At 34.9% G+C, this 15,352-nt stretch overlaps 1 protein-coding gene, 1 long non-coding RNA gene and 1 other non-coding gene across 3 annotated transcripts in view; 2 read left to right on the top strand and 1 right to left on the bottom strand.

Annotated features, from left to right (window-relative positions):
* Positions 1 to 15,352, top strand: part of LOC134539642 (DNA repair protein XRCC1-like) — a gene marked incomplete at its 5' end in the record, with an annotated part of 198,069 nt that overhangs the window by 171,049 nt on the left and 11,668 nt on the right. The window contains one exon of the mRNA XM_063381829.1: positions 13,296 to 13,490. Within this exon, the coding sequence (XP_063237899.1) occupies positions 13,296 to 13,490 (195 nt within the window). The remainder of the gene's footprint in view (positions 1 to 13,295; positions 13,491 to 15,352) is intronic.
* Positions 3,990 to 8,863, bottom strand: LOC134539224 (uncharacterized). The gene is made up of 2 exons (XR_010076281.1): positions 8,686 to 8,863; positions 3,990 to 5,471 (listed from the first exon to the last, which is right to left on the bottom strand). It is a non-coding gene; the product is annotated as an uncharacterized LOC134539224 (long non-coding RNA).
* On the top strand, positions 9,204 to 9,276 carry Trnak-cuu (transfer RNA lysine (anticodon CUU)). Its single transcript has one exon. It is a non-coding gene; the product is annotated as a tRNA-Lys (tRNA).

Here is a 15,352-nt window from a genome sequence, read left to right as displayed (position 1 = left end):
AGGTCGTTCAACGAGGGAGAAGGGGTATTTGAAGAGTTCGACACTTGTCTGCTAGGGACCACCACAAGTCAATGCCCTAGAGATGGTGGCGATTGCGGCGGTGAATTAACCAACTACCTCAAACCGGATTAGAAATTTTAACCTGGGTTGGCGACTTCTATTCAGTAAATATATTCAAAGGTAATACTGAAGAATAATTGACTAACCCAAAATTAGGAAGTAAAAAATTGTTGGTCTATAATGGTTCTGGTGTCTTTCAAACCAATGAAAAGGAACTAAATATATCCACATTAATAGGTGTAAATGGTAATATATAACTTTTATCACAACCAAAAATGAAAGTACCTATATATAAAAATATTTTTTTTTCTCCATAAAAATAATCTATACAATATTTGTTTGATGGAAACAAGCAGAAGTTCACTTTCTTTTAGCACATTCTTTATTTAGTTAAAAAAAAAAATTAAATCCTTGCATCACCATCATATTTAACTAATTTTTGTTGTTTTAAAAATTTTAGGTTATTTATTTGTGTTCTCCTGTTTTTCGTCTTCAGGTATCACTGCCACTATACTGCCATCATTTTGGTGTGTGCTAAACAAATTAAAAAATAAAGTTTAAAACTAAGCTCTTGTTATATATCTTAAAACAGAATAAATATTTGGTTAAATGCATTTCGTTATTAAATTTCCCTTAAGTGTTGTTAATCCTCGTTTAAAACTTAAACGGAGGTGGTAAAATTGACCCTTACTAGTTATTGAAATTTGTTTCTCATTTTTAAGTGGTTTAAACATTAAAAAAAAAAAATCAAGAATTTATGTACACTCACTATATATACCAATGAAAATGTTAATGATTGTCATGTAGGAGTTTTGATGGATCATGAGCGAATCATATTTTGACTTAAGAGATTGTTGTATTTTATATTTTTTTTTATAATAATGTGAAGCACCAATGAGAGCACAGTAAAAACTATTGTTGGCAAGAAATAATGTTTCATTAGGAAAATAAGGTTATGATAAAGTATGAAAGAAGTAGGGAATAAATTATTAGCATCATGTCAAGAAACTATAAGATAATTAGTAGAAAAATACAATTGTTTTGAAAGCCCATATTCCTCAAGACAGATTCGATTAAATTCAAGGGCAAATTATGCTTTCTCTTTTAGTACTTCTCAGAAAGACTGACAGCCATAATTTTTAATTTAGTATTTTTTGTGATGTCGATTCTGTTCCGTGCATGTGCAATTTATGGTGCATTATCCCCGTTGCCAGTCCTGACCAGGCTGCCGTTGAGAGCAGACACCTTCTTATGGAGTTACCACCATTACTTTTGTTTTAAATGATTTCATTGTAATTTTTTTGCCATCTGTTCTAAACCTACGTAAATTATTCTCGAGCTCTGTGTGTATGTTGTCGGGTTTTTAGAGGGGGCTGACACTCTCCTTCTTCAGCAGTAGCACACCATCGGCACGTTGGTTGGCAACAATGTACGGACTGGCCGACTCCGGGTTTTCTGAGATAAAGCTCAGGTTACCACCATTGCTGGAAAATTTCTCGGTCTCACGACCGGTGCCTACGTAGTGTCTAAATTACAGTGCAAGGAAATGTGACGTGTGATTGTAGCAACCCTCTTCAGTTCTTATGTACTAACATAAACCAGCAGCTTGCTGCGATCCAGAACTACGAGAACTCTCGTAACCAGTCATTTCCTCTCCCTAAACATGTCCTAGCTAGAGGTTACACTAGTCTAGGTGCGATGTGTCCACATGCCACCGAGTGTTCTGGATAGGCCACAAACCTCCGTTAACTCCCCAATTAGGTTGTGTTCCCCAGGAAGCCACACTGGGCTGATTGATCCACACCTCAGTGTGTGTGAGACTGCTTTCCCCTGAGGGCTGGCACCAGGTGATAAGAGAGAAACGGTGAGGGGCCCTGCAGTGTATGGGCCAGCTAACCCTGGCTGCGAGTGAAGGTGAACTGACAGAGCTCCTAGTCGTTGTGCGCCAATAGGTCCCAGTTTCCCGCAGAAACTTGCAGTGTACGGCGGAATAGCTCAAACCATGTTTTTAAGAATACTTGCATCAAGTCAGAATTACTTAGGAATAAGAAAACATCAGAGTTGTGGAATTTTTTCAGGTGGCAAAAATGTCAGCGAATGCCTTGCTAACAGTAGTATGAATAATTACAGTAAATTGTGTTTTCCGTGTATACAGAACTGTGACAAATTGGATACAGTTAAATGAGCAGTCAATGCTGGTTCTGCAGCCATGAAAATACTTTGTGCACAAACAATAAAATTCAAGCCTACGAATTAATGTAACATTTCTTATGAATTTACACATAATTAGTAAAGGAATGTGCATGAAAATTATATTCGGGCAAGCACGCTTATAAATAAACTTGAACAGAAACAGCCAAGAGAACTTTGTTGTAGGAGCACTCCATTAAAACTTATGATGGTTATTCTAACTCACTTTCTTATCACCTGCTTGATTTGCTTAGGAGAAATTGTCTATTATTATAAATCCAACTTCCATTTTTCATCCCATTTGCATTCAATTTGAAAAGTTTTAAATAACACATTATTTAACTTAATATAAAGGATATTCTTGCTCAGTTTCTTCTTACCTTATTGATTAGTTAGTATAATAGTTGTTTTTTTTTTGCATGGTAATGAAATAAGGAGTTTAAATAACATCATGTATTTGCATTGAAATAAATAAATAAATAAATATATATATATATATATATATATATATATATATATATATATATATATATATATATATATATATATATATATATATATATATTTGAAAAACTTGTTGGTACATTTTTTTTAATGATTGGTATGAAGCATATGAACTCCATAAAAGTTGCAAGATGTGCATAATAAGGCACGTTAAAGTATCTTGCAACAGCCATGGTCTGTTTCACAATTGTAATTGAATTTAATTAATAACAGAAAGAGAAAGTTAGTTTGAAGTTTAATTGTTTTTTTTATTACTACCCATTAGATACTTTTCTGTAATTTCTGATGATAACATGTTGGATAAATTTCTGGAATTTCAAATTGCATGCTGTGGGAGGAGGAGGGGGACTCAGGCCTTGGGGAAGCGCATGTAGACAGCTTGTTTCAGGCAGCTGTGACTGACCCTCTTGGTAGTATGTGTGTGGGGATTTTTTGTCGGCCTTGACCGTGAAAGTAGGTCAAGGTCATGAAAATATAAACCTGAAAAGTCATTCTTTAGTTGTGTTAAGAGACTTCAGAATAATGTGTGTAGTTCGCTGTTGACATATCCACAGCTGCAAGGTCTCACCATACCCATTTTCTCAGCATCGCCATATAATGCAAATGGAAAAAATCATGGTGCCAAACAGCAATGCAGTAACTCCACTCTATGCCTGATTGTTCAACTTTCCATAACACTGAGCATTGCATCTTTTTTTTTTTTTTTTCATTATATAATTTTCCTTATGTTTTGATGATGGCATGGACTTAACTTACCCTACCATCTATTTAGCAATTTCATTTACAAAATATTTAAGAACATATGTACTCATTTGTCACTCTCTTAAAGGGCACAAGCTATAAATTTTAATAATTAAATTGGTGATCATTTTTATTTCTTATCAAACCAATGTATGCAAATCTGTATTCTAATAATTTTTATACTAACGGTAAAAAATTTATACTCATAACATAGTAAACAAACATGTTAGGATGTAAACGGATATGTTTTGAAGCAGGCTATGGTTTTAATATTTTTTTGTTGTAATTTTTATAAAAATATACATTACTAGCTGATATACCCTTCTGCTTCAGAAGTCTACATACAGAACACTGTCTGTCGCACTGCTTATATAAATCACACATCCCATTAAATATTATTTTTGAGCTTTGAAAGGTGAAGCAAGTAATCATTAACATTAACATGACTTGTTTTACCTCTATAAGAAAATATTGAGTAAAGACTTTTGAGAAAATTAAAAATGCAAGTGTTCTATAATGATAAATTTACAATCAATATGGACATGTAACACTGTCATACTCATTCTTTCATGGCCAAAATACCTTCACCCCAATTCCAAACATTAACATTAAAAACAAAAAATACATAAATATTTTTCAAACATTATTAATTGTAACTGGACCATTTCAAACATATGGTTCTCTTGTGAAATTTCACACTGTGCTAAGTTCTAGAAAAAGCCAAAAAAAAAAAGAGAATGCATATATATTTTTTGCAATTAGCCAATGTTAAATTTTGTGAACAGGTGTGGTTAAGCAAAGAACAAAAAAATTGCATAGCCAAATTTTTTTTTTTTAAATTTATATAAACTTAAAACTATGCTCCCTAATTCTACTGATAATGGAACTGACACAGAAAAAATGCTAGGAAATATATTATACTTTTGTTTGAGAACAATACTTAACTTATTTCCCAATAAAGTTTTTAAATTTTACAGTTAAATATTAAGCACAACTGACAATTTGAATACTTGAAAGTAAAAAAAAATTAAATGCATTAACTTAGTCTACAATATTAGTGCTGTATTACCATTCTTATATTTTACTGTCAAGAAAGATCATACATAAAATAATTATCTCCAAATACTCAAGTGATCAAAATAACTTTACCCAAATTAATTTTTAATAGTTAGTACATTACATGAAAATTTTATGGTTACCCAGTTCAAACAAGAAACATAGCAGATTCCAAAATTGCAATGTTCAAACAAGGCTAAAACAACACATAGAAAAACTTATCGGTTAAGGTTTTAGTTTCACTTTAATTTGGCAAGAAATCCACAAATTAAATGAAGCAATACGAGTTATTGTCTGATAGCTGAAACTCTGGGCCCTGTTGAAAAATCTGTTGATTTACTGAATTTAAAAAATTGTAATTTGCAAACAACACATTTAAATACTCAGCAGCATCCTAAAATATTTAAATGAATGTTGTCTTTATCATTTGCCTGACTTTACATGACTAACTTTAATACATATCATTATATGGTATAAATGCTATCCAAGAAATGACCACAGAATATTTATAATTTTAAAAGTTTTTTCTTTTCTTTTGTGCTCTACAACAGATAAAAGCTACATCCTACTTTAAATGTTGAACTCTTCTCCCACAACTAGAATACATATTTTAATATCGTAAAAATTCAATTATGGAACCATCATGGGGAATCACATTCTTTTGCAGCAGTAAAATGTTTTCGAAAAATTAAGGAACATTTGTAACCGGCTAACCGGTATCATTTCTTCCCTGATTTCTTGATACCTCCACCAACCAGAGGACCCTTCTGCGCTGCTTTCGTTTTCGCTTCATCCAGCTTCTTCTGCTGTTCCTTCAGTTTCTGCTTGTGGGCAGCATCCTCTTCATCCACCTCGGAGTCCTTCTTCTTTGGTGCCTTCAGCGGCTTTTTCTTTCCACCCTCTCGGCCACTCATGTTCAACTGAAAAATAACAAACAACAGAAGCATCCAATATAATGACTGCCACACAATGTACATATAAAAATCCTATGTACAGGCATACTGTATAAGAATTAATATATGTAGCCTTATTTGAAGTCTAGCAAATAAAAAACACCAAAATGTATTTAACGTTGCAAATAATGTGTTTATCCAACTATCAAATGCACATTTTTATATAAAAAAAAATTACTATAATACATTCATTCTAATGAAGGGGAAAAAAACTAAATAACCTTAACAGTAAGTCTACAAGTTTACATAAAACAGGGGTAACATTTCTGTATCATGTATCCAAGTTATCCCTTGATCCTGATGGAATGATCCTGTATTACATGTGTTACATGAAGCTTGCTGTTTTAATTTAGTATGTGGAAAGATTCAGGACATAAAAACTTTTGTGATATAACCATGAATTATGATTGTAAGTTGAATAAAAAGAAAAAATCCCACAAGACCTGATATACTTTGTATTGTGATATTTTTGTTTAACCAGGATCTTTCGACGTACTAAATTAAAACACCAAGCATCACGTAACATATGATCAATTATACAGGATCAAGCCATTATGATCAAAGTATAAACTTGGATACGTGATATGGAACAATCACCAAAAGAAAAATTAAAAACATTTTACTGTTAAAAAATGCTTTGTAGCAGCTTCTTAGAAATATGTCTGTCCCTCAACTGGCTGACCGATTCACATATTTCCACATGCAGACCTGCCAACATTCAAAATTAAAAAATCATGAGGTCCTCGATAAAAATTTTCAGGCCCATAAATACAGGTTAGATATAAAAAACAACAAATGTGAATCTTTAAATTTAAGTGACATACCTGTACAATGTTACTTGGTCTCTGCTTCAAATTTTATTTCAACAAATTATAGGTTGCAGATTTCATTTAGTTGAACATAATTTAGCGCTGTCGTGTAGTGATCATGCAGGGCCGCAACTAAAAAAAAGATGTAAAATAACATTCTGCTCGTGTAACACTATTATCACTGTTCACAGCAAAATTAATTTTTTTTATTGGAAGAAATACACAATGTCTCCTCTTCCACTATGCGAGATAGAAAAATCAGCACGGCACACGCTACAAAACGCAAAATTGCTTCCTTTACGTGACTCGAGTATTGATGGAAACTCGTTACTGTAAGCTTTCGTAAAACTTGTTTTGCAACTTTTACAAACATAATCTTGGGGCCCCAAAAAATCGTGAGGAAACACTATTTTGGCGTGAGGGCGTGAGATGGACCTTAAAAACGTGAGCCTCACACCAAAATCGTGAGAGTTGGCAGGTCTGCACATGTACTTCACAATATTTTTGCATTTGAATGCGGCCAACTGACTTAAAAGGCTTAAATTTTGGAGAAAATTTCGCTTGTAAAGGTATAATGTTTAATAAATATCACAGCAAAAAAAAAAAAAAAAGATTTATAGGTTCTTAGCTTTCATAACCGTCAATATTATCTACCTATACAAAAGACATTTTCACCACTATTTAAGCCTTCTAGTTTTTTAGATTGTCAATGATCAGCTTGCTGATGGACAGATGGGTGACGGACTGATCATATGAGTCCAAATTTACCATGCATACTTAATTATCAAATTAATTTGGGTTAAAAGTTGAAAACTAACAATGGAAGTGACTTAACAATTAAAGGAACTTCAAAATCTAATATAATACAAATTAACATGCAAAAAACATGCAAAAATTTTGAAATTATAATTTCATAGTTCCCTCCATCTGTCAAAAGTATTATGTACCAAACTTTTGACAGAAGGAAGAAATTGTTGAGGGGCATGTTAACATGGAATTACAATAGCCCATCGCCTACGTCCGTTTTCCATCACTTTTTCATTTATCAACGCCACTCAGCTAGCCAAGCTATTTACAACATGACATCATTCATCAGTAAAATATTTTTCCATCTAAGTCCTACCACCAATCAGTATTTTGCTCTCAGACTTATTTCGATGTTTACTATTTATGTCGTTTTTTTTTATACGTATTGTATTAACATATCCTCGGAAAAATTCAGAGTCGTGATTGAAAGGTTTGGACATGGGTTCCAAGAACCACAATGTTCTTATACAAAACATCTGAACAACCTAATACAAACACCACAGTCTTGTATTCTAGTAACAATTGACTGGCGCAGCTAAAACCACCTACAACCATAGATATAAACCATCCATCCGTCCGTCCAAGTATGAGTTTGCCAAATTTTTGACGGACCGACAGACGAAATTTTATGGTTCCTCTGATTCGCTGCAGGTAATGTAATGGCCCGTCTACAATAACAATGTCCTAAACTGTGTTTGAAGGACACTCGTCTCTGATTGGTCCACGTGACCCTCTGACGTCATGCGTCAAGTGGGCGAAGGTCCAAACCTACCTGGTCCGAAGACATTCATCAATTTGAACTTTTTGTCCCAACCTGTGTACTTCGGACACAGAAAAAGAACAGAACACTCACGATATTTGAATTTCCGGTTCCCGTTCGAAAACGTGGTGTTTGTTTATGTTATTGAAGGAAATGGAAGGTGTTTTAAGTCACTTATAACTTACATAACTTTCATAAGTTCAATCTCAAACTACAAAGCATCAAAACAATAAACAAAAACATTTGGTTTGGCACATTTACTGCGCTCTGGTGACAACTTAAGAAATCAATACATTCGGACATCGCAATTGTGGACAGGGCAGTTTTCGGTGAGACAATGTGACGTCACTCACATTCGGATGACACGGACCACGCACAGGTTCGAACTATTGTAGACGGACTCTAACACAGACGGAGACGGGCTACTCTAATTCTACCTTTACTCTAAAAGGTCACGTGATTGATTGATGGATGTAATAAGACCGTATTCTTGTGATTCCGACTTTAAAAAAAAATGTTAGGTTATGTCCGCTACATTTTAAGTACGTATGAAACAAAATAGGCAAATGTTTGTTATAATACGTTTGATACTATTTTACGTGGTTCACGTAAAGACTTGTTATTTATAATAATTAAAAAAACAATTAAGAGTTTCAGAACCAAAAGGCCAAATGCAGATTCTGCTGTATTAAAATTATTTATCAAGTTAAACGATTATATTCATAACAAAACAATAAAATTAACACTAAAACTTATCTGTGAAACTAAAATACTTAATTGTTCGATAAAAATGTATAAAACTCACTGCAATTAAATCAACCGTATATGTTACGTGTTTTCACAAAAAACCTTTCAATTTTCACGTTCACGCTTCTTTTGGATGTTGCTATAGCATAGAGAAAATAAGTTTACATTGTATTGTGTAAAACCTGCAATGCCAACCCAATGTACAAAACCTTTGGAGAGAGAGAGTTAGAGAGAGCACCTATATTATGTTCCGATTTAAAACAGCATTTCGTTTCGTGTAGTAAATACAAAGATAGAAGTCATGAATAATACGTTAGATGTCACTGATGGGCTTGCAGGCAAAATATTGCTTTTTCCCGTGATTAAATTTCAGTGAATGTGTAAGACAAGATGTTTTGGCATATTTAGGTTCAATTGACAACACATTTGATGCACGTTATTATATCCTCTCATATTTAACGAGAAAATTTAGTTCAAAGATATGAACTTGCCGTCCGCCGCGGTCTCGTGTTCGAGGTCGGGCGCAGGTCCTAGCGGGGTGGCTGGCTTTCTTAATGATTTCTGTTCCGGGAGGGCGCCCGGCTAACTCAGTCGGTAGAGCACGAGACTCTTAATCTCGGGGTCGTGGGTTCGAGCCCCACGTTGGGCGCCATTTGCTGTCCGCCGCGGTCTCGTGTTCGAGGTCGGGCGCAGGTCCTAGCGGGGTGGCTGGCTTTCTTAGAGATTTCGGTTCCGGGAGGGCGCCAGGCTAGCTCGGTGTCTAACCGTGTGATGGTCGTGGGTTCGTTGCCCCAGCGTGGTCCGCTAGAACCGTCGGCGGTGATGGAATTTGTTTCCTGATTAGGTTGGGTTGTTTAGGTTAATTTACATACACTGTTCTGGTTGTTCTACGGGTCGCACGTCGCGAACGGGAGGTGCGGGGTGGACGTTTTATTGTTCACGATTTACACTGGTTCATTACATTGGGCGCGAGGTATACTCGGCGGTACATGACTGCCAATGAGGCGTCGGAACACGTAGAAGTTTTGATTACACTATTATTACAATTACACTTGACAAAACGGCACTCTGTGGTGCTTTTACGTACACGATTACACTGCACACGTTATCTGAGAGGGACACCTGCGTGCCTCTACGTGTGTTTACTTATTAAGTCCTCATGCCAGTCGCAGCTGAGGGAGAGTGTTCGATTAGAATCGGCTAATCCCGTAATTGGTAAGCTGCGACGTGCGGGCCCACCTGTGTGGACCGCGGCTCGCTATTAAATTAAGAACACGTCTACGCTTGGATGTAGCTAGTGCCTGTGCATTAAGCAATTAAGTAAAGTTCTGTGTTGGCGGGAGTCGGCCCGTGCCGTATTTTGCACGGCCCCACGTAATGCGTTGTGTGGGGCGTGTTAAATTGACGCGGCTGGGTTAGGCCCTACACCGGAAAAGGACCGGGCGCACACGGGGAGTATTTAAAAAAGGTTTCGGTTGTGACTATAATTACCAGATTGAAGTTCGATGAATGCAAAAGATGATGGCTCCCCGTGGGACGTGCGTCCGTCCCGGTCCGCGAGTCACGCTGTACTGGCGTCTGGCCCTGACGCGAGGGGAGGGATGAGCTCCCTGTCGCGTCAGAGTTTTCAAAGTTCCGTTATTCGTACAAATCTATATAATTAACTAAATTTAAGTGTCTCTAAATTCACATAATTAAACATAATGATTAATTTAATAAATGAATATGTTTTAGAAATAACGTTTAATAAATTTGTATAAAATAAGTTTGAATATTAGAGTCATACTGGAGACTGTCTGTTTCTTGATAACTACTCCAGTGGCGAATGATAATGCTAATTTGGGGCGGTTTGAGTTACGTCACATATTTCACTATTGAATTTAGGCTGAAGGTCGCAAGGGTTGCACTCACAGCTGTTTTAGTAGAAAGCTACACGTGAGTGACCCGGGCACTCCTACGTCGCACTTGTGTTGCATGGTTTTATTAATTCAATGTGGCGGGTTCATTAAAGTTTGGTGAATTTACTGTATACATGGCTTGGTTTGTCTTGCCAATTAATGAAGGGCGTTGAAATACCTAAGTTCCGCGGCGCTCACCTGATTCGTGTGGGCCATGGCTAGGGGCGCGTTCCGTTAGCGGGGTCGGATACTGGCGGTTGCAGGTCGGGCTTTAGGGTGGCCTTCGGCCGGATGATGTCAGCACTATGTTGGTGAGGAGACACACATCACTAAAGGCAATGGAAATTTGCACAAATGAAAAATCCCCAACTCCGCGTTTTAACTTACCAACCAGAAGATTTGCTCTTACGACTGAGCTTTATGTATGGAGACAACAGCTTAAACAAAAATAATGAAGTTGAATACATATTACATAAATATGAGAATTAAAGACGATTTCAAGTGAATAAAATTTAGCTCTGATTAATTTATATTTGTATGAATATGTCTCGTATTTTAGTTTAAATTTACTCATAATGCTCATTTTTAAGCGTTCAGTACAGTAAATATTAATAATCCTATTTTGACAAAGTTCGTACTTTCTACAAACAACCACCAGGGGCTATAATACAACCAAATATAACTCTATGAGAGGCAAGCGATCATTTCGCGCGGGAGGAAGTATTCGATGTTTTATAGATTTTGTGTTTATTTTAATTTTAGGTTTTGTTTAACTGTTCGGGTATCATAAATTTAATGTCTCCAATAATATTAAAAGCGGTCATAAGCTGCAGTTCAGAAGATTCTGTGAGTATTTGTTTATAAATGCAAAAAAAATTGTCATTGTTAAATAATCCTGTAAAAAATCTTACTTATGGTAACTTTGGATCAGTTAGTATTTATAATGAAATACGCATTGGTATAACGAGATATATGTTGAAAACTTGAAAATACCAGCTACTGGGAAATAGGTGAATGTCACTTAAGTGCAAAGGGTTTAGGTTCATTTAACTAACAAGTTAAAATTTTTAAAGGGAACAGAGATGGCTCAATTTAAATCACTTAGATCATTTTAAATTTAATTTAAATGTCCCTGGTATAAACTATACTATAGCCCTACTTATCCTAGTACATTACACAATACTGTTCATATAATTCTTACGGTATTATAATCTATACTACAGTTCCACCCAGTGTGATATATTCTGCGATACCCCAATATTTCATCTAAGATTGCCAATGAAATACAACACACCTCTCACCCAATACAGCAAACAAAATACACTACAAACACAACTGCAAATCGCAAACCTTTATAAGCCATAAAAAACCAATTACCTTTCTTGGCTTAATGGCAGTAATTGTTTACTGTCAATATTTTTCTTTTCTATATAAAATATTCACCAAAAAAATTTGCAGTTCGTCCATTGAATTCATTTTATATGGCGAGACATTAACCATTGCTTTCCTAATCACTACAATCACAACCACACAATCTTTATCTACCATTGTATTAATTGAGTATGAATACATATATGACCTGGCTCTTCTTTCATGACTACAATGTTCATTACCTCACATGTTCAATAAATTTCTTACTACTCATTAAATACCTATTGTGTACTTATTTATTCATTTTATGAAGATATTCCATTCCAGTAAGTACTTCACTCCTACTTGTATCACAATTGCTGCTATCACTCCAAAACTCACACTATTATTCATATTTATTTTCATGGTGCTACTTTGTCTTTCACTGTTACCGATATTACATACTATATCTTCCTTTGTTCCTCCATGAAAGTTTGTATCATGGGCCAACTTCCATGATGACATAACATTTCCTCTTCTCTCTTTCCAACCGATAGTTAGTACTGAACTTGACCCCAATTTTTAACATATTTCAAATGTAAACAAACATGGTGACCACTGCAGCCAATTACTCAGCTTCTTTTGGTCGCAAGGAGTAGCGTAAATAGAAGAACTGAGCTTTTATAAGCTGTTTCGTATAGGTTCCTGTCCGCATGTGTTTCATTGTAGAAAATCGTTTCTGTGAGATGTGTCTCCGTTTACAGTATCGTCCCCACGTCCGCGAGATTGTACAATGAGCTTAAATTTATTTAGCTCGTAAAAAATAAGTATTTTATTCCCTGTTGATATTCTTCACTTCAGTTATTAATGCATTATTTCTCAGAAACCGCAACTTTCAACATGTATGGGTAATTGTTCCATGTCACGTATCCTTATGCCATGACCATGTATATTTTGATCCTGTGGTACATGATACTTGCTGTTTTAATTTAGTAAGTTGAATGATCTTTGCTAAAATCGAAACTCAAATTCACAATAAAAAACAACTTATGCCAGGACTTGTGAAATTTTTTTTTGTATTCAACATAAATCATAATTCATAGTTATATCACAAGTTTCATGTCCAGAATCATTCAATGTACTAAATTAAAACAGCAAGAAGTATCATGTACCACAAGATCTATATATATAGGATCAAAGGATATACTTGAATATGTGATACGTAACTTTTACTCAACACATTAAAAATAATTAATCACATTTTGTTATGTCTAAAATACTATAAAAAAATATTTTTTTTGGGTTCATAATTCATATTTAAGCACCCAACTAAACACAAAATGAAGAGTTTTATAGTAGTCTGATGTTTTGTTTATTGTTATTAAAAATTTAATTCTGATTTTGCTTTTATGATTTTCAGAATCACCCAGCAGAAAATCTTATCAAAAGTGACAAGACCAAGAAATGGAAATGCAACTCTTGGGAAAGCAGTGTGTCAGTTGTTTTAGAACTGGCTAAAGAGACAAAAATCAGTGGGATTGACATTGGGAATGAACACTCGGCTTTTGTTGAAGTGTTGGTTGGCAGATCAAGTACTCCAAATAAAGATTTCCAAGTGAGTATTTCTTCATTGTTGCATTAACAATGGTGCATTCTTTAGCGAATCTAAGCAGGGTTTCTTGAGACATTGAAAATATGGAAAACAGGAAAAACTCAGTTGAAAAGAAATTTTCTAAACATGGTAAACACCGGAAATTTGACAACGTTAAGTACAAAAGGTATTGGTAATTTTTAATACTATGTAAGTAATCTCTCAAGGACTTAAAACCATTCTGTATTTTAATAATAAATTCTTGTGCCGTTTATAATTCCCATCTGATGTTTTATTAACATTAATTGAACGTAAGGGATGGAAAAAAAAAACTGTTTATCTAGCTAATATAGACAGTCTTGTAACATCACAGCCCAAAATGTATTGTTGGGAAATTTTTTTTTTGTTCCGGACTGGAAATGTTGCTATACAGTATTGATGGAAATAACAATCCAAATTGTATATTGTGGAACAAAGCATTTTGTGATGTTATGATATTTGTTTAATTTTTTAAATGATAATGTGTATTGTGATATGTAATCCTGTACATCTGTTTTCTTAACAAATCAATGAGACAGGGAAAAAAGTTTGATAGCTCAGGGAAAACTCATTGAAATAGACTGTAGTTTGAAGTTGGAAACCCTGCATTGTAACATTAGTTTTCAAAATGCACTAGTTTGTCCTCGTCCCAAGAGTCCCACATATAAAACTGGATTTTTTTTTTTGAGATTTTATTTATTAGTTTTAGTTGCAGAATTCCCAGGCCGCTAAAAGGGTCATTGACAATGTTGCGAGGGGAGCGAAAGGGGGGAGGGGGGTTACGAGGACCCTTATAATCTGGCCAGGGACACATGGCATGCCTTACGTCAGCGAATGGCGCATTACATCTGGCCGCAAAGGGCCACCAGCCAGCTCCGAGCTTGGCACGCCTCACAGTCCTGTCTGCGTTCATAACAATATATATTTTTTTTTTGGATTTTTAGGTCGTCAGAAAAATGAGTGCCTGGAGAGTAGTTCAGTACTGATGTTATGTCATTAATAAAAATATTAAAAAAGTAGTGGTGAAAGATTACCACCTTAAGGAACACCAGAGATGGCTAAATGAAGATCAGAGTTTGTATTTTTCCTGGAACATAGAATTTTTTTTTTTTTTTTTTTTTAAGTAGCTAGATAACCAGTTGATAAATTTATCACTTAAGGCAAAATTAGCACATTTGTTAAGAAGAATTTGATGATTGATAGTATCGAAAGCTCTGGCTTAGTCGAAGTAGCATGCATCAATTTGATCACCTCAGAAAAGATAGGGTTTTGGAAGGATACTATCGTTAGTTATGGTGCTTTTGCCTGATCTGAAACCATGTTGTGAATTAGACAATCAATTCTTTAAATTGAATTAAAGATATTTTACTATTATTTTATCAAATACTTTTGCAAAACCATTTAGGAGAAATATTGGTCTGTAGTTGGAGACATTTAATTTGCTTTTTTTTTATTTTTTTTATTTTTATGAATAGGAATTACCTTTGCAAGCTTCCATTTACAGGGGTACATACCACTGTTGATGCTGGTATTGAAAATACGTTGTAGTAAATGTGCAAGGAGGAAAGAGCAACCCTTTATAATGAAATTAGTCTGAGCCTGATGATGGAGTTGATTTTAAAGTTTTTGTACGCCAGATAACTAGACTCTCCATGATGTAAGGCATTGGGATAGAAAACTTTGAGGCGTTGATATTTGGAGAATTATTGTTGCAAGTTGGGACTGAATAGACACTAGAGAAATATTCTGAGAGATGATTTGCAATATGTAAGGGTTCATTTATAATAACATTTTAATTTTAAGAGACATTTGTTGATCATAACCCTTTCCAAACATAATTACAGAAT

This window comes from Bacillus rossius, chromosome 15 (genome assembly GCF_032445375.1).
Source record: "Bacillus rossius redtenbacheri isolate Brsri chromosome 15, Brsri_v3, whole genome shotgun sequence".
Taxonomy (NCBI): Eukaryota; Metazoa; Arthropoda; class Insecta; order Phasmatodea; family Bacillidae; genus Bacillus; species Bacillus rossius.
Note: the sequence above shows the minus strand (reverse complement) of the source record. Positions and strands in the feature narration are given on the sequence as shown.